This window comes from Ornithorhynchus anatinus, chromosome X1 (genome assembly GCF_004115215.2).
Source record: "Ornithorhynchus anatinus isolate Pmale09 chromosome X1, mOrnAna1.pri.v4, whole genome shotgun sequence".
In the NCBI taxonomy this organism is placed as follows: Eukaryota; Metazoa; Chordata; class Mammalia; order Monotremata; family Ornithorhynchidae; genus Ornithorhynchus; species Ornithorhynchus anatinus.
The window spans coordinates 43606972-43629828 of NC_041749.1; the positions used below are offsets into that span (position 1 = coordinate 43606972).

General features: G+C 47.3%; 1 protein-coding gene across 1 annotated transcript; it reads right to left on the minus strand.

Annotated features, from left to right (window-relative positions):
• Nucleotides 1–405: 405 nt before the first annotated feature.
• On the minus strand, nucleotides 406–17078 carry CX1H5orf15 (chromosome X1 C5orf15 homolog). Its single transcript, XM_029051451.2, has 3 exons — nucleotides 16763–17078; nucleotides 3897–4486; nucleotides 406–2195 (listed from the first exon to the last, which is right to left on the minus strand). The coding sequence occupies exons 1-3, from the start codon at nucleotides 17061–17063 to the stop codon at nucleotides 2064–2066; spliced, it is 1023 nt and encodes a 340-aa protein (XP_028907284.1). The 5' UTR covers nucleotides 17064–17078; the 3' UTR covers nucleotides 406–2063.
• Between the last annotated feature and the right edge of the window lie 5779 nt (nucleotides 17079–22857).

Sequence of the window (22857 nt, forward strand, 5' to 3'; positions counted from 1 at the left end):
ATTAGGATGGAGGTCAATCAATCAATCAATCAATGGGACTTATTGAACATTAGGTCAAAGGGGGCAATTACCACATTAAAGAATCTTGTATCTACCCCAGCGCTTAGTTCAGTGCTTGGCATATAGTGAATGCTTAATACAGCAATTACTGTTATGAGTATTTCAAAAGCATCACAGGACATGAGACCAGCAAACAACATGATTGTGGACTGCATTTTTTCCACCTCATCTTGTGTGGGAAATTGAGCAAAAGAGCAAAGTGCACAATGTCAAGTTCAAATAGCAAAGCAGAAAACATCCTGAACAGTTCTGACCAATTCCATTAGCGTGGTTTGCCCAGTGAGGACTTTAGCTGACCCTGGAATGTTACAAATCAAACTGAAATTATTGCTGGCAAGTCGCGCATTGACATTTTTACCGTTTATTTTTAAAAACCTTATTCAAAATATTAAATGATACAAGTTCAAACATGATTAAAAAAAAATTCTGAGAGGAAACAGACTGCTGTTTTTCATTTGTGCTTCCCTTGCCTATGGCTGTGGCATGGACTAGTATTTGACAGAATCGAGACACTGGCTTGTCGGTCTCTGAGCTTGGAAACCTAGTGGCAGATGCCCACCCACCATACCCCACGAAAGTTCGTTTTGGTAGAGGACCTGGGTTCTAATCCTGGCTCTGCAACTTGACTGCTGTGTGACCTTGAGTAAGTCACTTCACTTCTCTGCACCTCAGTTACCTCAACTCTAAAATGGGGATTAGGACTGTGAGCCCCAAGTGGAACAAGAATTGTGTCCAACCTGATCAGCTGATCACCCCGGCACTTAGTACAGTGCCGGGCACATGGTAAGTGCCTAAATACTATTAAAAAAATCTTAAGGTGGCACTATACTTCAGGGTTTAATCAAAGTGAATGGAGAATGACCCCTTCTGCCTCTCTGCTAACGGTTCTGATGATCACCTCAAGATGTGCTGGAAGGAAAATTCTTCAACTACTGAAAACAGAGAACTGACCCAACACATAAACAAAATAGGCCAGTATAGCCCCAAAAGCTTTAAGTGCATAAACTACTTCATTCAGGTATCATTTTAATATGACCGAACTGGGAAGATGCAGAATTGCTTAAATGGTGATGGTCTGAAGCTTTACCATCTCACTTGGCCATGTCAACTTGCCTTGGAAAGTAACAAAATGTTCTTACATTTCCAAACACTTTCTACATTCAAGCTACACCAAAATTAAAAGTCTGGAGGAACCAGTATATTAAAATGATTTGCTATCTCTACGCTTACATACCTATGTGTGGATGCACATGTTTTGAGATAGCAGATAACTTACATATATAAAAAATGAAATTCTACCTTAACATTTGTCATTCAAAAATAAATGATATATCTACAACAACAAAGTCAACCAACTGCAATGGAAATGTTATATTATCTCAAAGATTACAAGAAACATGACAACTTAAAATTGAGGTCTATTTGAACTTTGAAAACAGTGGCAGAAAAGCAAAATTTGACACTCCGAGAAGAAATCAGATCCAAAACTATCCAGAAGTTAATCACGAAGTATCTAGAATCGTTTCCCTGAAGCACTACTTAATGGCATGTTTTTATCTGTTATTTCCAACATTTGGCAATCCCAAGAAATCTATGGTAGGGAAAGCGAACCACGAGACTCTACTGGCAAAAATGGCTGCTGGCAGATTTAATGTGACTCAACGATGCTGGAATTGTTGAGATTTAGACCTAATGAGGTCTGTAATTTACCAGCTCCACTGACATATCCAGAAAAAATAGCCAGATCAGTACACCTGAAACAATGAATGATCTACAGGGTAATAGCACCTGCACCTTTCGGCATTACCCAAAATCAAAAACAAAAATATAGATGACAAAGTATTACATGCCCCTGTGTCACATAATATTTCACCTCCCAACTATCAAGGCAAAAGAGATCAACCCTTCATTGAAGAACAAATGGCTTAATGGCAAACTTTTGCACAATAGCATATAAAAAGTCAGGCAAAGAAAATAACTCGCAAACTTGGATCACAGTGCTTTCAAAAAATATAATCATTGGTAATCTTCAGGGAAGGCATTGCCTCGTTAACATTTTGATCTAGCCGATGATATTCCACTGTTTTAGAGCAAAGACCATCACGCCATTTTCTGCTTTGAACAAGGAGGAAGATCTGGAAAAGAAACAAAGGACAATTAGTAAAATCAGAAATTAAAATAGGGTGGAAATATAGCTTTGAACAAAGTCCTGTTTGGTTCAAAAAGCAATTAAATCACACCAGCCTTTTTGGTTGTTACAATTTGGATTCAGTTTGATTTTACTGAAAATGTCTATAGTGCAACCTATGAGAAGGTTGGGCCTAGAGGAAAGGAGCACAGGCCTGGGAGTCAGAAGGACCTGGGTTTTAATCCCAGCTCCTCTGCGTCTCAGTTACCTCCTCTGTAAAATGGGGACTAAGACTGTGAGCCCCATATGGGACATGAACTGTGTCCAACCTGATTAGCTTTTATCTACCCCAGCGCTCAGTACAGTGCATGACACATAATAAGCACTTAACAAATATCATAAAGCAAAATAGGGACTCCTATATCCTTACATAGCCCTTATTCCTGTGGCATGCCTGTATCTGCACACGCAGAATTTCTAAAGCACAGACCTCCTTGCTGGTGGCTGCTACTCAATACCCAAGAGCAAAGAGCTGATCCTCCCCATCCCCTGGCCACAGGTGCGAATCTAGGAGAGAAATGAGATGGGGTGGGGGAGAAGGGGACGAGATGAAAGGGCAAGCACATATAGCCAAGTATGATTCCAATTGGATATTTCGTGAAAGGAAAGAGGCCAAAATCCTCAAAAGCTTTTTTTTTTTTTTTTTAACTTGGAAAATGGTGTTTTGCTCCAGGGAAGCTGAGTTCAGCTAAGGAAGAATACACAAATGACCATTTAAAACTCACTTATTTAGAAGTGCATACTCAGGGTCTGGCATATTTTTAGAAGCTATACAAGAAATAGATTTGTTAAATCACTTTCCCAAATTTCAAAGCATCCTCAGTTATCCAAAGAACATCTGTACCATCCTGAGGCAGAAACAGTTTTTTTTATATTTAGGGCATACACTCCTAAGTGAACTCAAAATGATGGCATTAACCTCTATAAATGAGCCCCAGCCTCATTTTCCCAAATGGCACAATGTGTATGACAATATTCGTGTGGATTTCCAATACTGGTCACTCGGCTGAGTTTCACACTAGAATTATTATAAGTTCATCTTCTATAAGAAGAAATGAACAGAAATATAGACAATCTACACACCAAGAGATGTAACCGGGAAAGTATGTCCCCAGATCAAAACCAGCTTATCTTGCGATGAGAATGGGCCACTGAAGCCCACCCTGTCTGGATCGATCAATCAATCAATGTTACTTACCAAGCACTCAATGTGTGCAGAGCACTGTACTAAGCACTTGGGAGAGGACAATAAAGCGGAGTTGGTAGACAAGATCTCTGCCCCCAAAGACTTTAGAGCCTAGTAAAAGCCTGGCATAGCTAGCCACAGGAGAGAAAAAAAAAATGACCCAAATTCTAGGAGTTAAATGCTTGCAAATCACACCCAGTTGACCTGAGAGTCAGAAGGACCTGGGTTTTGCCACATGTTTACTGTGTGACCTTGGGCAAGACACTTCATTTCTCTGGGCCTCAGTTACCTCATCTGTGAAATGCGGATTAAGAGTGTGAGCCCTCTGTGGGACAGGGACTGTGTCCAACCTGATTAACTTGTATCTACCTCAGAGTTTAGAAGAGTGTTTAGTACAGAGTAAGCGATTAACAAGTACCACAGTTATTATTATTAGGGAGAAGAGGGAAATCCTGAACTCACCTTTCTTTTATTGTGGTAAGTGATGTACACCACCGCGACCAAGAAAGCAATGATGATCAGATGGAAAAAAAAATGACTGTCTTCCTCTTCTAAGCTTGACGGTGGAGCCTTAAAGGATTTCCCACCAGGGTAACTGTCCCTGGAATTAACAACTTCGTCCAACTCGGCGAAGCCTGCGTTGCCTTGCTCATGACCGTTGGGGCCGTCTCTGGTGTCGGGCGTCCAGTCGTAGTCCGACTCTCCGTATTCCCCATTGTCCAGAGAGTCTTTGGAGGTGGAAGGGGAACTGTTCAACGTGAGCAGACCCTCCTCCTCAATTCGGGCATCCTCAGTAGCCTCAGCATCCCTTACCAGCCCGGGACTAGTTGTAACCGAAGGAGGTGCCGCAGATGTGGTCCTGACATCCTTCGTTGGATAGGGCTTGAGGGGAGCAGGGAGACCAGTATTATTAGGAGGGGAGGGGTCCACGGTTTTTTCATTTGCACTGGGGTCCACAGTCTTTTCATTTGCATTCTCGCTGACCTTAGAAGAAAGCTCATCTGGACTAGTTGCATCATCTGCAGTTTGGTTTCTTTCTTCCTTAATCCCATCTGAAAAAGAAAAATAATAAAATTTAATCTCCAGGTTACACGTCAGAATTACTGCCTTTGCAGTTGACAAGGCAAGATTTCATGGAGCTACTATTTTGTTGAAGGCCCAGCTCCTAAATCAAGGGTAGTTGGTTACAGAGCTAGGTAGCCCATCTGCAGATTTCCATTCACTCCCCCAAGTGTCTTTTTTTATGATACTTGCTAAGCACTATGTGCCAGGAACTGTACTAAGCGTTAGGGCAGAGACACGTTAAACAGACTGTACTCAGTGAAAGTCACTTAACTTCTCTAGCCCTCAGTCACCTCATCTGTAAAATGGGGATTAAGACCGGGAGTCCCATATGGGACACAGACTATGTCAAACCTCGCCTGGCACGTAGTGCTTAATAAATACCATTTTAGAAAAGCAGTACGGCCCAGTGGATAGAGCATGAGCCTGGGACTCAGAGGTGTTGGGTTCTAATCCTGACTCTGTCACTTAATAATAATAATAATGTTGGTATTTGTTAAGCGCTTACTATGTGCCGAGCACTGTTCTAAGCGCTGGGGTACACATAGGGGAATCAGGTTGTCCCACATGGGGCTCACAGACTTAATCCCCATTTTACAGATGAGGGAACTGAGGCACAGAGAAGTTAAGTGACTTGCCCACAGTCACACAGCCGACAAGTGGCAGAGCTGGGATTCGAACTCATGAGCCCTGACTCCAAAGCCCGTGCTCTTTCCACTGAGCCACACTGCACTTGTCTGCTGTGCGACCTTGGGCAAGTCACTTCACTTCTCTGGGCCTCAGTTACCTCATCTGTAAAATGGGAATTGAGACTGTGAGCCCCACATGGGACAGGGACTGTGTCCAACCCGATGGGCTTGTATGCACCCCAGCGCTTAGCACAGTGCCTGGCACATAGTAAATGCTTAACAAATACTACTTTACAGATGAGGTAACGGGCACGGAGAAGTGAAAGGACTTGCCCAAGATCTCACAGCAGACAAGCGGTAGAGCAGGGATTAGAACTCGGGTCCCTCTGATTCCAAGGCCCGTGCTCTATCCACTAGGCCACGCAGCTTTGCTGCTGCAGGAGAAGAAAGAGAATCCTACTCTTGGCTCGGACTCCCTGAGAAGCACACAGCACTCACCTCGGAACACCGACTGGCCCACTGGCAATCCTGACTGCCCTGCCATTGACACCAAAATTCTCTGGATGAGCTTTCCTTTTCCAGTTTAACCGGAACAGGTGTCCATTTCACTGCCAGCTGAGAGAGGCCAAGCACCCAGGCCCGCCCTTTAAGGGCACAGCCTCCAGTGAATCTGTCTAACCCAGGTACATTGTGCTTGTCCCAAGGTAGCCACAGTCACACAGGGGCCGCCAGCGATTCTCAACCCCCGGTCACGGGTCTGACGTGGCAAACTAGAGCGATGGACAAAGAAATCCAAACTGCAAAAAGTCTTCGGGCTTTACTAGCTGAGCCAACCTGTTGCATGAAGTAGCATACCTTGGTGAGACAGGTTGGCCACTATTCTGGGTTTTCCCAAAGGTTGGCTAATAGGACAATATGGAAGCTAGCGCCAGAGGAGTTGGGGGGTTTGGGGAGAGGTGTCAGGGAGGGGTGCCACGCTCTGAACAATGGGATGGCTTTCCCTCCTGGCATCTTTTCCTACCTAGGAGTTTGATCTCCTGTTGAGACCACTGGCTTCTGCCTGTGATTTAACATTTGAGCTGCATGCATGTGTTTCAACTCCTCTAATAATGGCCGCTTCCTTGGATTCCTATGAAGAAAATATTCTAGGAACACTCATTTTATGTATATGTGTGTGACTCTACGAATATGGGGGGGTGCAAAACCCCCCAGATCCCCACAAAAAACTAGCAGCTACTAGCAACTTCATCAAAATTTGCATCTTGAAATTCTGCTTCTTTAAAGGTCCACGTGACCCTTTCTAGGCACACCAATAAAATGGGTGCAGGGAGCTTCCCGCTGCTTCTTCGGAACCAGCAAGAGTTTCAGGGAGAAACAGCATTAAACCAATCAGGTACCATGCCATTTTTATTTTTTGGCTTTTTCACTCTCCCAAGGGAGTTTTCCAGTCACCCAGACCTTCATAGAGCCCAGGTTGTCCTATGTCATTCCTTCCACAGCCCGATTAGTTAGCATGAACCATCAGAATGCTAAGCATCTGGGAGTCTGCCATGGCCAGCTCGGGCCAGAAGGCAGGCAGACAGGGATTGAGACACAAGGACCTTGGGGAGCCCCCCATTGACCCTCAAAGCCATATTCCCACTTTAACGATTTAAAGACTCCAATCCACATTGCACGTGGCTGCACGGATCATCTTCCTGAAGACTTGCTCTGCCCACATCCCTCCTCTAAGCCCTTCACTGGCCCTCTGTGTCTCTCCACATCAAGCAAAAATTCCTCACAATCAGCTTCAAGGTCCTCCATCAGCAGGCCCCACCTTACCTATCCACCCTCTTCACATACTATTCCCCAGCTCTCCTCCATGCCGACACTGATCTTCAAGAACTTCAACAGCCATAAGCACATTCCAGATAACCTCCCAGGTGCTCACTTCCTCTCTTTCTTCTATTCCACTGACCTCCTGATCTGGCCCACCTCACCTACTCACCAACTTGAACCCACCCTCTCTAGTCACTGGACAATCCCTAACCTCAACAATTCTCATGTCCCTCTCTCCAACCACACCCTCCTTCTCTCCCACACATCTTTCCCAGCCACTCCTCAAGAGAACTCCCATCTTTTTAGTCATCTGCCCACTTGTGCACTTATGTATATCTTCAAATTATAGATTATAAATCATTTATTGATAATGTTGTCTGTCTTCCCCTCTAGACTGTGAGCGCATAGTGGGCAGGAAATGTGGCTGCCAACTCTGTTGTACTGTATCTCCTGAGTACTAATCCCAGCTCTGCCACTTGTCTATGTGACCTTGGGCAAGTCACTTCACTTCTCTGGGCCTCAGTTATCCACCCCAGTGCTTAGTATAGTGCTTGGCACATAGTAAGCGCTTAACAAATATTATTGTTATTATATGTAAGTAAGTGCAATGGGGCTGGGAGGGGGAATAAATAAAAGAAGCAAGTCAGGGAGACACAGAAGGGAGTGGGAAAAGAGGAAAGGAGGACTTAGTCAAGGAAGGCTTCTTGGAGGCCTTCAATAAGGCTTTGAAAGGGGGAAAGAGCAATTGTCTGTTGGACATTTCACAAGCCTACACCCTTGACATTATCCTCAACTCTCTCCTTCAACCCTCACATTCAGTCACCAAATCCTATCAGTTCTACCTTCACAACATCTCTAGAATCTGCCCATTCCTCTCCATCAATCTTGCTACCCTTCTCGTACAAGCACTTGTCATATCTCATTTCAGCTATTGCATCAGCTTCTCACTGACTTCTCTGGCTCCTGCCTCGCCGGTCTATATTTTACTCTGCTCTCTGTATTGTTCTAAAGACTTTTCTCAATCTGCCCAATCTTCAAAAATTCCAATGGCTAAACTCATTCATCTCTGTAACATGCAGAAACTCTTCACCAAGGGCCTTAAGGAACTATGTTCTCTCTTCCCTACCTATCCTCACTTTTATAAGCAGCTAAGACACATCTTCCCTAGCACCAGCATACCCATTGTTCTGAGATCTCATCTCTCTCACTGTGGGCCCCTTGCTCATGATCTCTGAAAGAGCGGCTGCTCAGAATCTCCAAAACCCTATTCAAATCACATTTCCTCCAGGAAGGCTTCCGACTAATTCCTCACTTCCTGCCCTATTCTTCCTTCTGCTTTGCCTAAGTACTAGGGTCCCTACTCAAAACACTTTGATACTCACCCCCAAAGCACTTATATCTATATCCTTATACTCTGCTTCTAGGATTAGATTTTAAACTCTGTCTCTCCCCAGTTAGATTATAAACTCCTTGAGGACAAGAACCATTTCTACTTACTCTACTCTACTCTTCCAAGTTCTTAGTACGGGGCTCTCTGAACACAGTAAGCGCTCAGCGTGGCTTAGTGGAAAGAGACACGGGCTTGGGAGTCAGAGGACGTGGATTCTAATCCCAGCTCTGCCGCTTGTTTGCTGGTGTGACTTTGTGCAAGCCACTCAACTTCTCTGTGCCTCAGCTGCCTCATCTGTAAAATGGGAATTAAGACTGTGAGCCCACGTGGGACAACCTGATTACCCTGAATCTACCCCAGAGCTCAGAAGAATGCTTGGAACATAGTAAGCACATAAGTGCTTATTATTATTATTGATCTGTTCCTCCTAAGCCTTTTAGACATACCTCACTTTCGACTCTCCTTCCTTCTTCCCCTTGCACACACTCTTCCAGAATGGAATTCTCTCCCCTCCACGTCAGAAAAACCACAGCTCATGCCACATTCAAATCCCTCCCCAAGTGAATCTCCCAATTAATTTCCCAGCATCTGAATGCCCCTACTCATCCTTCCCAGTGCCTAACAACAACGCAGTGTGTCGAGTGGTTGCCTAAAATGTCACTGCTGCAACCAATACACAACTGCTTTCTACCACCTGTAATCAATTTTGGGGGACTTTCCCCCACCAACCCACCCTACTTAGTCTGTAAAACCCCCAAGTTCTGATTACACAGTGGGTGACTGACTGATTACAGGCTAGGGAGGGGTCACTGCAAGCTCACAATCCAACACAGGTAAGGTCCTCTGGGAGATACTGTGGTGGCGAAGAGACCCTGCCTGGGGGCCCTAGGACTAGGCGGCTGAGTGGAAATAAAGATCTTTATATTTTCATCAGGATCCAACCCACAGCTGTGGGTCCCAGGCCATTTGCACTTCTTAAAAGATAAATGGTGTGACTGTCTAGGTTCTTGTGTGATTAACACAATACTGAGTCTAAAAAAGGGTACACTGGGAAAAAATGCAGGTGAGAGAAATAATAATAGCACTAAGGATACTTGTTAAGTTCTTATTACATGCCAAGCAATGTGCTAAGTGTTGGGGCATATTAGATACAAGTCCCCGTCCCACATGGACAATATATTATAATATATTAATACAATATATTATTTTTGTATTATAATATAATAATATTTATTTGTGTCTCCCCATCTGGACTGTCAGCTCACTTTGGGCAGGAAATGTGTGTGTTACATGTATGCCTCCAAGCCCTTAGGACAGTGCTCTGCACTGAGTAAGCACTAAGTAAATATGACTGACTGACCAATGGGGGTCCCGGTCTTGGGATGGAGATCAGGCAATTAATCCCCATGTTATAGATGGGGAAACCAAGTTACAGAAAAATTAAGTAGCTTGCCCAACATCACACAGCAGGCAAATGGTGGATCTGGATTCAGAACCCAGGTCTTCTGACTCCCAAGCCTGTGCCTTTCCACTAGGCCACTAGTGGTGGGCTATCTTTAGCGGGGTGGGGCTGGGGGATGTTCAGTCTTAGAGGCCCGTAGTTCCCTGCAGCGTGCATCCCTAATGGATGGCTAACATTGTGAGCTCCATGTGGGACAGGGATTGTGTCCAACCTGATTATCTTGTATCTACCCCAGCTCTAAGGTCAGTGCCTAGTACACAGTGTTCAACAAATACTATTTAAAAAAAACACAAAACCCTCTGTCTTCAGCAACTTGCTGCTGAGCCTGTATTCTCCCAAGCACTTCATACAGTACTTTGCACTCAGTAGGGGCTCAATAAATACGAATGAATGAGCATGGCAGGCCAGGCACTGCTTCAGCAGTGATCCCCAGTTTGACTACACAGGGGCACCAGGAAGCAGCACTGAGCTGGGGCCTTCCCTAGCCTTGCCTTCCTAGATATGACTAGGTCTCCCTACCCTACCAAGCAAATCAAATCAGAAACACTGATGGCCTTAGGGAGAAACAGCTTTGCAAAGAGAAAATTCTCCCAACCCAAGAGGCAATGAAGACCAGCTAGCTTCGAAAACTAGCATTCAGTTTTTGAGGACAGCTAAGCTAATAAAAGCCTAAAGCCACCTGTTATTGTAGCACTAAAAAAAAAAAAATACCATAGAGCAGCCTCTTGAAGATCAGGGCTATACCCTGGGCACAAACTATTTCATAGACCATTTTGAAGTTCAAAAACCCACAGGAATCAATGGCGAAATTTTCAACAGCAGCCTTATTTAAGGTCATTTAATGCAGCATTGTATGAAGGACTCCCAAGGAGACGTATAGCACTTTCACAAATTATGAACTCTGACCCCTAAAATAGCTGGAGCTGAAGCCCGCAAAACCAAATATTTGGACCAAATTACTTTCAAGTAAAATATTATATAGATGTTTGCTTGAAATGGCCCATTCACGGGCTTTCACAAAGGATGTTAAGAGCTTAAAAGACTAGTCCTTGTTAATATGCAGCCACATTCTGTTTTCCATGTCAGAGGCTGTTGAAATCTGGTTCCTGACAGAAAAACAAACAGCTGAGCTCAATAGTTATCACAGTCTCCTAGAGTCATATAGCTATACATTGTAAAACTGCCTTATGACATTTTTCACAAAACTGGCCCCTAAAAATTCCTCAGTAGAAGAGAAATGGGCATAGACTAAGCCTCACAACTTGGGCATAGTTTTTTAAGTGAGGATCTCTAAAAATATGTCACTTATCACCCAGCCTTGGCTGTAATGGAAACATTTACAAAGCATAAACTATTTGACGTTCTACTGCTTTCTCTGTTATACTATTTTCCCACTGGAAAACCATATGGCTCGGACTTTCAAAATGAGAACCAAATCGATGCTCTAAAACCTTAAAACTGCTTTCAAATAGACAGATTACAAAGGCAGACATCTTAACTGATTCCATTAGAAACAAAAGTACTCTCCCAGATTCGTGGAACACGAAGTCAATAAGAAGCTGACAAAGATAGAACGTGTTGCCTTTTCGATTCTTTTCCTGACAACTAAAGCACTGCATCACATTGATTTAAGGGAGCAGAGTAAAATGAAAAAAACTAACCATCTTGAAACAAAACACTGAAAACTAGAAATTACCCCAAATCTAGTTAACCGAAAAAATAAATAAATAAAATTCAAATCTACCCAGTTAAAATTCTTCATTCAAAATTGACTGTAAGCAGGATTCCACTGAGCTTCTTTCCACCAGGCCTCTAAAACAACCCCCAAGTGCTAACTGTATCTTTACTGGATTTCACTAAAAGCCTACTATACAATTCAACCAGCCCAGGCTCTCCAAAATGTATCTTCCCATGGTCTCCTTTTGACTGTCAATTTGTTTTCTGGTAAATATTATGTAATTCAAGAATATTATGTAATTCAATTCACTTTTGAAACCACTTTTCCTTTTCACCTAGCCTTGAAAACATATTTCACATTCAATAATTGTTTCACTTTATGGAGGTACACCTGCCAACTTCTACCTCTACACAGTCTAGAAATCTTGTTTTTCATATCTGCGCTCTTAATGTAATGAACTGTTTACTCTGAAATGAGGACTATTTACAGATCATCATTCTGCCAGCAACAAGTAGTAGCTTGCACTGATCACACAGTGAATTAAAATAATAGTATACCTATCCACTTTTACTTTTTCAGCCTTCAGTAAGTGCCAAAGTTCAACACTAAGAAATCAGCCGCACAGGACATATATTAGTGCTTTTACTCAGTTGCTTCCCCTACCTGTAATTCATTTTAATGTCTACCTCCCTTGCTATGTTGTAAACTCCTTGAAGACAGGCATGGTATTTGAATATACTAAATACTCCCAGACATTTGGTTCAGGGCACTGCAGAGCATAAGTACTCAATAAGTATTCACTGATTGAATCTGGGCATCATTAGAGTCCCTGGACTACTCAAACACAGCATGAGAAACACCGGCACCAAGGATATCTTAAGTACTTTTTGGAAAAATTTAGCAGTAATAATTTGATTCTCTACCTGTCCACTCTTTGCATATAGCGACAGAAAAGGCAGTGTTTAAAGTGAATTCAGAATGAATGCAGATGGTTTCCTATCCTAAAACAGAAATTATAGTACTTCTAAGAAATGAAGTTTCAACCTAAGGAAGCACCATTACACCACCACTACTGCCCAAGAGTGCTTGAAAAATCTGCTCTCCCACAACCACAGACAAGCTAAAATTCCAGCAGGCTGTACTAGGCTCTAGGACTCTCAGGCAAATTTGTTTGTGGTCCCTAGTGCAGGTGGACTCATGACCCACGATCCAAGGAATGCACTGAGCTGGAAAGCTCTTCCTTTTAGGGAAAAGCATTACACTTCAAAAGGTTTCTGGCAATCTTGGTTAATATCTAAAAGGTCTCTGGAGAGCAGCAGAATCAGAGTTTGGCCTTTCCTGAAAGATTATAGGGTCTAATAATCATAATGACAGAAATAATAATATTAATAATTACTGGGGTATTTATGGGCTTACTATGTGCCAAGCCGTGAACTAAGCATTGGAAGACAAATCAAACACAGTCTCTATCCCACCATGGGGGTAACAGTCTGAAAGGGAGGGAAAATAGGTATTGAATCCCCATTTTTGAGATGAGTCTCTCTAGACTGCAAACTCCCCTCTAGACTGTAAACTCGCTGTGGGCAGGGAATATGCCAGGGTGGCGTAGTGGATAGATCAAGGGCCTGAGAGTCAGAAGGATCTGGCTGATAATCCCAGATTTGCCAAGTGTCTGCTGGGTGCCTATGTTCCCTCCTCTGTAAAATGGGATTAAGACTGTGAGCCCCCATGGGGGCCACATGAACTGTGTCCAATCTGATGAGTTTGTATCTATCCCAGCACTTAATATAGTGCCTGGCATATAGTATGCACTTAAATACCATAAAAAGTGTTGTAGTGACTTTCCCAACAGTTTACTACAGTGTTCTGTACATAATGTGTTCACTAAATATATTACCACCTTATTTTTGTTAATGAGGTGTACATCCCCTTGATTCTATTTATCTTGATAATGTTGTCTTGTTTTTGTTTTGTTCTGTTTTGCTCTGCTGTCTCCCCCAATTAGACTGTGAGCCTGACATTGGGCAGGGATTGTCTCTATCTGTTGCCGAATTGTACATTCCAAGGGCTTAGTACAGTGCTCTGCACATAGTAAGCACTCAATAAATACTACTGAATGACTACCACTGATTGAGGAAACTGAGGCACAGATAAGTAAGCGAATTGCTCAAGGTTACTCAGCACTCAAATTAGGGTGCTGAGATTCAGAACACAGACTTCCTGATTCCCAGGCTGCTGCCTACTTCAAAGCACCTAATGTCCGTGATCTCCTACTCCAACCCGAACCATACCTCCAATCCTCTAATACCAACCTACTTTCTGTACTTCGATTTCACTGATCCCACCACCAATCCCTTGACCGTGTTCTCCCTCAAGCCTGGGACTCCTTCCCCACTTCATGTCTGACAGACCATCACTCTCTCCACCTTCAAAACCCTCCCAGAAATCACATCTCCTCCAAGAGGTCATCCCAGACTAAGCCCTCGTTGCCTCTATCCGCCCTACTCTCATCAACTATGCCCTTGGCTGTGTATCCCTTAAGCACTTTGCTTATTCACGCTAGCCCCACAGGATTTACAGAAATGCATTCATTCATTCGATCACATTTAGCATGGTGCAGAGGATAGAGCACGGGCCTGAGAGTAAGAAGGTCATTGGTTTTAATCCCAGCTCCGCCACGTGTCTGCTGTGTGACCTTGGGCATGCCACTTTACTTCTCTGGGCTTCAGTGATCTCATCTGTAAAATGGGGATTGAGACTGTGAGCCCCACATGGGACAGGGACCATGTCCAACTCGATTTCCTCGCATCCACCACAGCACTTAGTACAGTGCTTAAATATTAAAATTGTCTCTGTTGCTGAACTGTACTTCCCAAGCACTTAGTACACTGCTCTGCACACACACAGTAAGCACTCAATAAATACGATTGAATGAATGAAATATTATTGAGTGCTGGCTATGTACAGAGCATTGTATTAAGCCTTGGGGAAGGACAATACAACAATAAACAGTGACATTTGCTGCCCACAACGAGATCACAGTCTAGATGGGAGGAATATTCCCATGTATTCTTATATTTCATTTCCCATATCCATGGTGTATTTTACCATCCACTCCCCCTGTATCCTGTAAGCTCCTTGTGGGCAGAGATCACATTGGCCAACTCTGTTGGATTATACTTATGCAGGCGCTTAGTACAGTGCTCTGCAGGCAATGAGCTCTCTTGGGTTCCCAAGCAGGGCGGGCTATGGGCCTGCACAGGTTTATTTGGGGTAAATTGGCCAGGTGGTCGCCATCCACCCCATAATGTCGACTCTCTCTCTCTACTCACACAGGGGAAAGAGGAGGAGCCTCGCTCCCGCAACCCTCCCCTTCTCTTGCCTCAGCCCCTAATGAAGTTGCCCGCCCCCACCGCCCCTCCATCCCAGCCCCCGGATCCCCCAGGGACCGCCGAGACCCCCGGGGCAGCGCTCCGGGAAGAAGGGCAATGCCGGCGGAGGAGGAGGTGGGGAGAAGGAGAGGGGAAGAGGGGAAGGAGGGAAGAAGGAGAGAAAGGAGGGGAGGGAAAGAAGGGGAGGGGAGAGGAGAAGAAAGGGAGGGGAGGGGAGGGGAGGGGAGGGGAGGGGAGGGGAGGGGAGGGGAGGGGAGGGGAGGGGAAGGGAAAAGAAAGGGAGGGGAGGGGGAAGAAAAGAAGGGGGAGGGGAAGAAGGGGAGGGGAAGGAGAAAAAAGGGGAGAGGAAAAGGGGGAAGAGAAGAAGGGGAGGGAGGATAGAAGGAGGAGAGGAGGGAAAGAAGGGGAGGGGGAAGGAGGGGAAGGGAAAGGAGAGGGAGGGGAGGGGAGAGAAGGAGGGAAGGGGAGAGGAGAAGGAGGGAAGGGGAGAGAAGGAGGGGAGGGGGGAGAGGAGGAGAAGGGGAGGGGGGAGAGAAGGAGAAGGGGAGGGGGGAGAGGAGGAGAAGGGAGGGGGAGAGGAGAGGAGAAGGAGGGAAGGGGAGAGAAGGAGGGAAGGGGAGAGCAGAAGGAGGGGAGGGGGAGAGGAGAAGGAGGGAAGGGAGAGGAGAAGGAGGGAAGGGGAGAGGAAGAGAAGGAGGGAAGGGAGAGGAGGAGAAGTGGAGGGGGAGAGGAGAGAAGGGGAGGGGGAGAGGAGGAGAAGGGGAGGGGGGAGAGGAGAGGAGAAGGAGGGAAGGGGAGAGGAGAAGGAGGGAAGGGGAGAGGAGAAGGAGGGAAGGGGAGAGCAGAAGGAGGGAAGGGGAGAGCAGAAGGAGGGGAGGGGGAGGAGAAGGAGGGAAGGGGAGAGGAGGAGAAGGAGGGAAGGGGAGGGAGGAGAAGGGAGGGGGAGGAGGAGGAGAAGGGGAGGGGGAGAGGAGGAGAAGGGGAGGGGGGAGAGGAGGAGAAGGGGAGGGGGAGAGGAGAGAAGGGGAGGGGGAGAGGAGGAGAAGGGGAGGGGGGAGAGGAGGAGAAGGGGAGGGGGGAGAGGAGGAGAAGGGGAGGGGGAGGAGGAGGAGGGAAGGGGAGAGCAGAAGGAGGGGAGGGGGAGAGGAGAAGGAGGAAGGGGAGAAGAGAGGAGAAGAAGGGGGAGAGGAGAGAAGGGGAGAGGAGAAGGGGAGGGGGGAGAGGAGGAGAAGGAGGGGAGAGGAGAGGAGAAGGAGGGAAGGGGAGAGGAGAAGGAGGAAGGGGAGAGCAGAAGGAGGGGAGGGGGGAGAGGAGAAGGAGGAAGGAGAGAGGAGAAGGAGGGAAGGGGAGAGGAGGAGAAGGAGGGAAGGGGAGAGGAGGAGAAGGGAGGGGGAGAGGAGGAGAAGGGAGAGGAGGAGAAGGGGAGGGGGAGAGGAGGAGAAGGGGGGAGAGGAGGAGAAGGGGAGGGGGGAGGAGAAGGAGGGAAGGGGAGAGCAGAAGGAGGGGAGGGGGAGAGGAGAAGGAGGAAGGGGAGAAGAGAGGAGAAGGGGGGAGAGGAGGAGAAGGGGAGAGGAGGAGAAAGGGAGAGGAGGAGAAGGGGAGAGGAGAAGGGGAGAGGAGAAGGGGAGAGGAGAAGGGGAGAGGAGAAGGGGAGAGGAGAAGGGGAGGGGAGGGGAGGGGGGAGGGGGGAGGAGAGGGGGTAAGGGGAGGGGGGAGAGGGGGAGGGGGGAGAGGGGGAGGGGAGGGGAGGGGATGGGGGAAGAGGGGGAAGGATAGGAGGAGGAGGGGAGGGAAAGAAGAGGGGAGGGAAGGAGGGAAAGGGGGAGAAGGGGCGGGGGAAAGAAGAGGGGAGGGTCGGGGGAAAGGGGGAGAAAGGTCGGGGGCGGAGCCCTCTTACTGCCGGAGGCCGGGGAGACGAACAGGAGGCCGAGGAGCAGCCCCAGGAGGAGCGGGAGCGGCAGCCGGAGCGGCAGCGGCAGCAGCGCGGCGGGCCCCCAGCCGGCCGAGGCCGCGGCCCTGGCCCTCAGCTTCCCCGGCGCGGCGGCCCTGAGCCTCGGGCACGGGGAGGCGGCGGCCATGGCGGAGTCGGGCCGCGGGGCGGAGCGGCGGGAGGGGGCGCCGGGCCTGCGCGCCGCCGGCCGGGCCGTGACGTCACGGACGTGATGACGCACGACGCTGCCACGGCCAAGCGCCGCCATAATCGCTATGTGGCGCCTGGTAAGCGCCGGGAGAGATAGAGAGTAGTCAGGTGGGTCCACGTGAGGCTCACAGTCTTCTTCAGCCCCCTTTTACAGATGAGGTCACCGAGGAAGTGACTCGCCCCCAGCCCCCTTTTACAGATGAGGTCACAGAGAGGGGAAGTGACTCGCCCCCAGTCACCCAGCTGCCGAGGGGCAGAGCCGGGATTCGAACCCGTGACCTCTGACTCCCAAGCCCGGGCTCTTGCCACGGAGCCACGCTGCCCTTCTGCCGTCCGGTCCCGGGCGCTCCCCACGAGGCCATGCTGCTTCCCTGATCCACTGGAGTTCACGACCTTGTCCCCTGACTCACGCCCTCGCCTCCATGCCTATATTACCTTTCGACTTCGGTCTGTACTCCCTAAGCACTCTGATGCTCCCCCAACCCCTACAGCACAACTGGCATAGCCTGGTGCTCTGATCTTTCCCCTAATTAGAAGTCATTTGACTGACTAGAAAGCAAGTTCCTTGAGGGCAGAAATAGTGTCTGCCAACTCCATTGTCCTCTCCCCAACATGCTCCGCACACCCATGATTCGTACCTGCCTAATACCCCCTTTAAAGTGTAAGCTCCTTGAAGGCAGGGACCACTGTCTCCTACTTTTAAAATGCGCACCCCAAACACCTGGTCCTAAAGTGCCCAGTAGATTCCTTTTATATCAAAATCCTGCTTTCAGGTGGCTTGTCCCTGTCCAGTTCCAATACTGACCTGGATTTCTGTATCACTAGTATTTATTGGGCACTTACTCTGGGCTGAGCCCTATACTAAGTTCTTGAGGGAGCCCAATAGAATATATAGTTAGTAATAATAATTGTGGTGTTTGTTAAGTGCTTACTATGTGCCGGGCACCGTACTAAGCGCTCGGTTGGATACAAGCAAATCGGGTCTCTGTCCCACCTGGTGCTCACGGTCTCAATCCCCATTTTACAGCTGAAGTAACCGAGGCACAGAGAAGTGAAGCGACTTGCCCAAAGTCGCACAGCCGACAGCGTGGCAGAACTGGGATTAGCACACAGGTCCTTCTGGCCCCCAGGCCCGTGCTCTGTCCACTGCGCCATGCTGCCAAGGTCCCATGAATGTGTTTCACACCCGGGATGCAATTACGGCCAAAGTCGCCATAACGTGGTGCCGATGATGGGCTATAGTACCATGACCCAGCGGGAAGAACCACTCCCCAAACTCGAAAGCAGAAATGGAGCGCACCGATTCACCATCAAATAATCACATGAGAGTTCATAAAACAGTTAAGTTCTAGGGCAGTTGAGAAAGGTATGCATCTGGAAGGCAGGCAGGTGGATAAGGGTGTCACATCTCCAAATCCTGCCAAACCAAATTAATTAATCATGGTACTTGTTCAGTGCTTACTATCTGCCAAGCATTGTTCTAAGCAGTGGGGTAGGTACAAATTAATCAGGTTGGTCACAGTCCCGGTCATTCATTCAATCACATTTATTGAGCACTTTCTGTGTGCGAAGAACTGTACTAAGTGCTTGGGAAAGTGCAATACAGCAATAAACAGACACATTCCCTGCACACAACGAGCTTACAGTTAAGAGAAGGGGAGACAGACATTAATACAAACAAATTACAGATATGTACACAAGCACTGTGGGGCTGGGAGAGGGGAAAAAACAAAAGGAGCAAGTCATGGCGATGCAGAAGGGAGCGGGAGAAGAGGAAAGGGGGGGTTCAGTCAGGGAAGGCCTCTTGGAGAAGATGTCCCTTCAGTAAGGTTTTGAAGGTGGGGATAGTAATTGTCTGTTGAATTTGAGGACGGAGGGCATTCCAGGCCAGAGGTAGGACGAGGGCAAGGAGTTGGCGGTGAAATAGGCGAGATCGAGGCACAGTGAGGTTAGCATTAGAGGAGCAAAGTGTGCGGGCTGGATTGTAGTAGAAGAGTAGTGAGGTGAGGTAGGAGCAGTTCCTAATGAATCAATTAGCAATTAGGTGAGCCAATGGTGAGTTTTTGTTTGATGTGAGGGTGGATGGACAATCACTGGAGTTTTTTGATGAGTGGGGTGACATGTCCTGAACGTTTTTGTAGAAAAATGATCTGGGCAGCAGAGTGAAGTTTGGACTGGAGTGCAGAGAGACAGGAGGTTGGGAGATCAACAAGGAAGCTAATGCAGTAATCCAGGTGGAACAGAATGTCCCACGGGGGACTAACAGCCTTAATGCCCATTTTACAGATGAAGTAACTGAGGCCCAGAAAAGTGAAGTGACTTACCCCAAGTCATATAGCAGACATGTGGATGATCGGGGATCAGAACCCAGGTCCTTCTGACTCCCAGGCCCGTGCTCCATCCACTAAACCACGCTGCTTCTCAAGCCACAAGTAAAACATATATTCTTCAATGGCTTTCTTTCGATCAAGAAGCCATGCTGCGCCATTGTATTCTCCCAAGCGCTTAGTACAGTGCTCTGCACATAGTTATCACTCAAGAGCTATGATTCATTGATTGACTGCGGCTGATGCCACAGGCAGGCACTCAACTATTTCTTCTGACACTTCGTCATGTAGGATCCAGGCACACTACATCACTAGAACCTTCCCTATTTCTGCTGTCGATTTTGGTCAAACACAGAGTGAAAACGTTGGTTCTGGCAGAACTCAGGGTTTGCCACCCTGATGCAACCATTTGAGCCCTTGAATGGCCAAAAGTGGGAAAGTCTGAATCATGGCATGTTTCAGAAAATTGCAACATATTTGAAAATGCATTGACTACATGCAAAGCCAATGCAACAAAGTGAGCCCAGGGCTGATAATACAGGACACCTTCATAAACAACTTGAAAGGCTAGTTTCATCAATTCAGATGAAATACTCATTTTGGAGTCTGAACTTGTGACTCCAGTGAAAAGGTTTTTTTGTGGGGGGAGAAGGGAGCTTTTTGTGGCTGGAAATATAAAGTACTCTATGGTGACATCTAGTTTTAGTTTTCTTTAACAGCAAACCACAGTTTCCTTTTCTAACAGAGTTTACTATACAATTCTTCTGTCCACCGGAATATACTTCTTCAAAAATATCTTATTTATTCCCCATAAAAGTTCACTTGTCTTTATTGCTATAACTATAAACCCTAATAAATTCCTGGGAGGAAGGGAAAAAGGAGGAGAAATCAAATAGGAGTTAAAAAGCTTGAGATTTGTCCCTATCACTAGATTCCTTGGCTCTCCAGGGCTACCCCACATTTGTTGATAACGATTGTTTTAGTGTCCATTCTCCTGATTTTAAACTGTGGGGATGCTCTGGTTTCCAGCTGTCTATACCCTGCCTGGTACTGCTATAGCATGGGATGCCCTTATATCCAGTATTTTTTTTTTAAGAATCCAGCTTCCCCAGCCTTGGCCTCCACCTCCCCAGGCTCATCTCCAGCTTCCCCAGTCTCACCAGCCTCAGCTCCAGCCTCCCCTGCTTTGACTCGCATCTCCCCAGCTTCCTCAGCCTTTTCTCCAGCCTCTCCAGCCTTGACTCCCACCTCTGGTCCCTGCAGCTTAGCAATGACACCTGTGTTCCTAGGGGCCCGAGGGGGGAGGGGGTCAAGGGTTGGGGGGGAGGGGTGTCTCCCCCACAGAAACACTCAATGTTTGGGTGAAATCTTATTTGCGAAAAATGGCATGTGTGAATCCACAGCGATTCAGTCATGCCAACCTAGCAGAGAAAATGTCACAGGCATGTCAGTGTCAAGTCCCCATATCAGGAAAGAATGTCCCATTCAATTCAATCATATTTATTGAGCGCTTACTGTGTGCAGGGCACTGTTCTAAGTACTTAGGAGAGTGAAATACAACCACAGACGCATTTCCCTGCCCACAACAAGTTCACAGTCTAGAGGAGGAGACATAGGGCAAGTACTCTCTTGGACAAGACACTGTACAGCCATTTAACGACAGGCTCGTAGCTGTCGAGGCTTGCAATCCCTGGGGAGATGATTCTCTGGGCCCTTTTGTTTCACAAGATGTCATGCATCAAGTCTTGCAAGGGGCACTGCTTAGATCACGGCCTAGTGGATAGAGCACAGGCCTGGGAGTCAGAAGATCAGGGGTTCTAATCCCGGATCTGCCACTCATCTGCTGTGTGACCTTATGCAATGCACTTAACTTCTCTGTGCTTAGTTCCCTCAACTATAAAATGGGGATTAAGACTGTGGGACGGGGACTGTGTCCAATCCTACTGTACCTACCCCAGCGCTTAGAAGTGCCTGGCACATAGTTAGCACTTAAATACCATAATTATTATTATTATCTAGGTTTCTCTGGTTCTCTTTATAGCTACCTCAGCGGGCACCAACTTCAAGGGACAGCAGCAGTCATCTCCCTCAAGGATTTGGGCTTTGAGGCGTCACCCTCACACCTCCAAGACTACTTGCCACACATTCTCCATACCTTGGTGTCTCACCAAGGCCCAACTGCTTTCTGGGTGCTTCGCCTCGAGTGGGCCTGTCCTAGGCATAAGTGTCCACTCCCCTGTCCCTGGGTACCTGCACATGCATCTTTCTGGCCCTGTATTTGTTACATGTGTGTGCACTTAGAACGATGACCTTAGAGCATTTGATACTGGCCCCGCTCTCAGTCCCTTAGCACTTATGTACATACCTATAAATTAGATACAAGAAATTAATTATTTGCATTAATGTCTGTCTCCCTCTCCAGGCTGAAAGCTCACTGTGGGAAGGGAATGTGTCCACCGACTGTTGTATTGTACTCCCCAAGTACTTAGTACAGTGCTCTGCCCATAGTTGAGTGTTAAAATACCAGCAGCGATGATGGTGTGCCTGCGTCTATGTGTGTATATCTACAGGTGCACCTGCTTGGCCCTGAGTATGTACCTGCCTGCGTGTGCCTCTGCCAGATCACCTCCCCATCCCTGTGTATCTGCACGTCCACCTCTGGCCTTCTGTGTGTACGTTCTCCGAGTCCACATCTCTGCTCCTGTATGTGCCCATGGATGCCCAGCTACCTCCCTGATCCTGCATGTCCACATTCATTCAATAGTATTTATTGAGCGCTTACTATGTGCAGAGCACTGTACTAAGCGCTTGGAATGAACAAGTTGGCAACAGATAGAGACGGTCCCTGCCGTTTGACGGGCTTACAGTCTAATCGGGGGAGACGGACAGACAAGAACAATGGCAATAAATAGAGTCAAGGGGAAGAACATCTCATAAAAACAATGGCAACTAAATAGAATCAAGGTGATGTACATTTCATTAACAAAATAAATAGGGTGATGAAAATATATACAGTTGAGCAAATGAATACAGTGCTGAGGGGATGGGAAGGGAGAGGGGGAGGAGCAGAGGGAAATGGGGGGAAAAGAGGGTTAAGCTGTGGAGAGGTGAAGGGGGGGTGGTAGAGGGAGTAGAGGGAGAAGAGGAGCTCAGTCTGGGAAGGCCTCTTGGAGGAGGTGAGTTTTAAGTAGGGTTTTGAAGAGGGGAAGAGAATCAGTTTGGCGGCGGTGAGGAGGGAGGGCGTTCCAGGACCGCGAGAGGACGTGGCCCAGGGGTCGACGGCGGGATAGGCGAGACCGAGGGACAGTGAGGAGGTGGGCGGCAGAGGAGCAGAGCGTGCGGGGTGGGCGGTAGAAAGAGAGAAGGGAGGAGAGGTAGGAAGGGGCAAGGTGATGGAGAGCCTTGAAGCCTAGAGTGAGGAGTTTTTGTTTGGAGCGGAGGTCGATAGGCAACCACTGGAGTTGTTTAAGAAGGGGAGTGACATGCCCAGATCGTTTCTGCAGGAAGATGAGCCGGGCAGCGGAG

Coding starts and splice junctions, on each gene's coding strand:
- CX1H5orf15 (XM_029051451.2), bottom strand. CDS start 17,063: ATGGCGGCGCTTGGCCGTGGCAGCGTCGTGCGTCATCACGTCCGTGAC. Junction 4,487..16,762: donor CGTCTCCCCGGCCTCCGGCA/GTAAGAGGGCTC, acceptor TTTCTTTTTCAG/ATGGGATTAAGGAAGAAAGA. Junction 2,196..3,896: donor CTTACCACAATAAAAGAAAG/GTGAGTTCAGGA, acceptor TTTCTTTTCCAG/ATCTTCCTCCTTGTTCAAAG.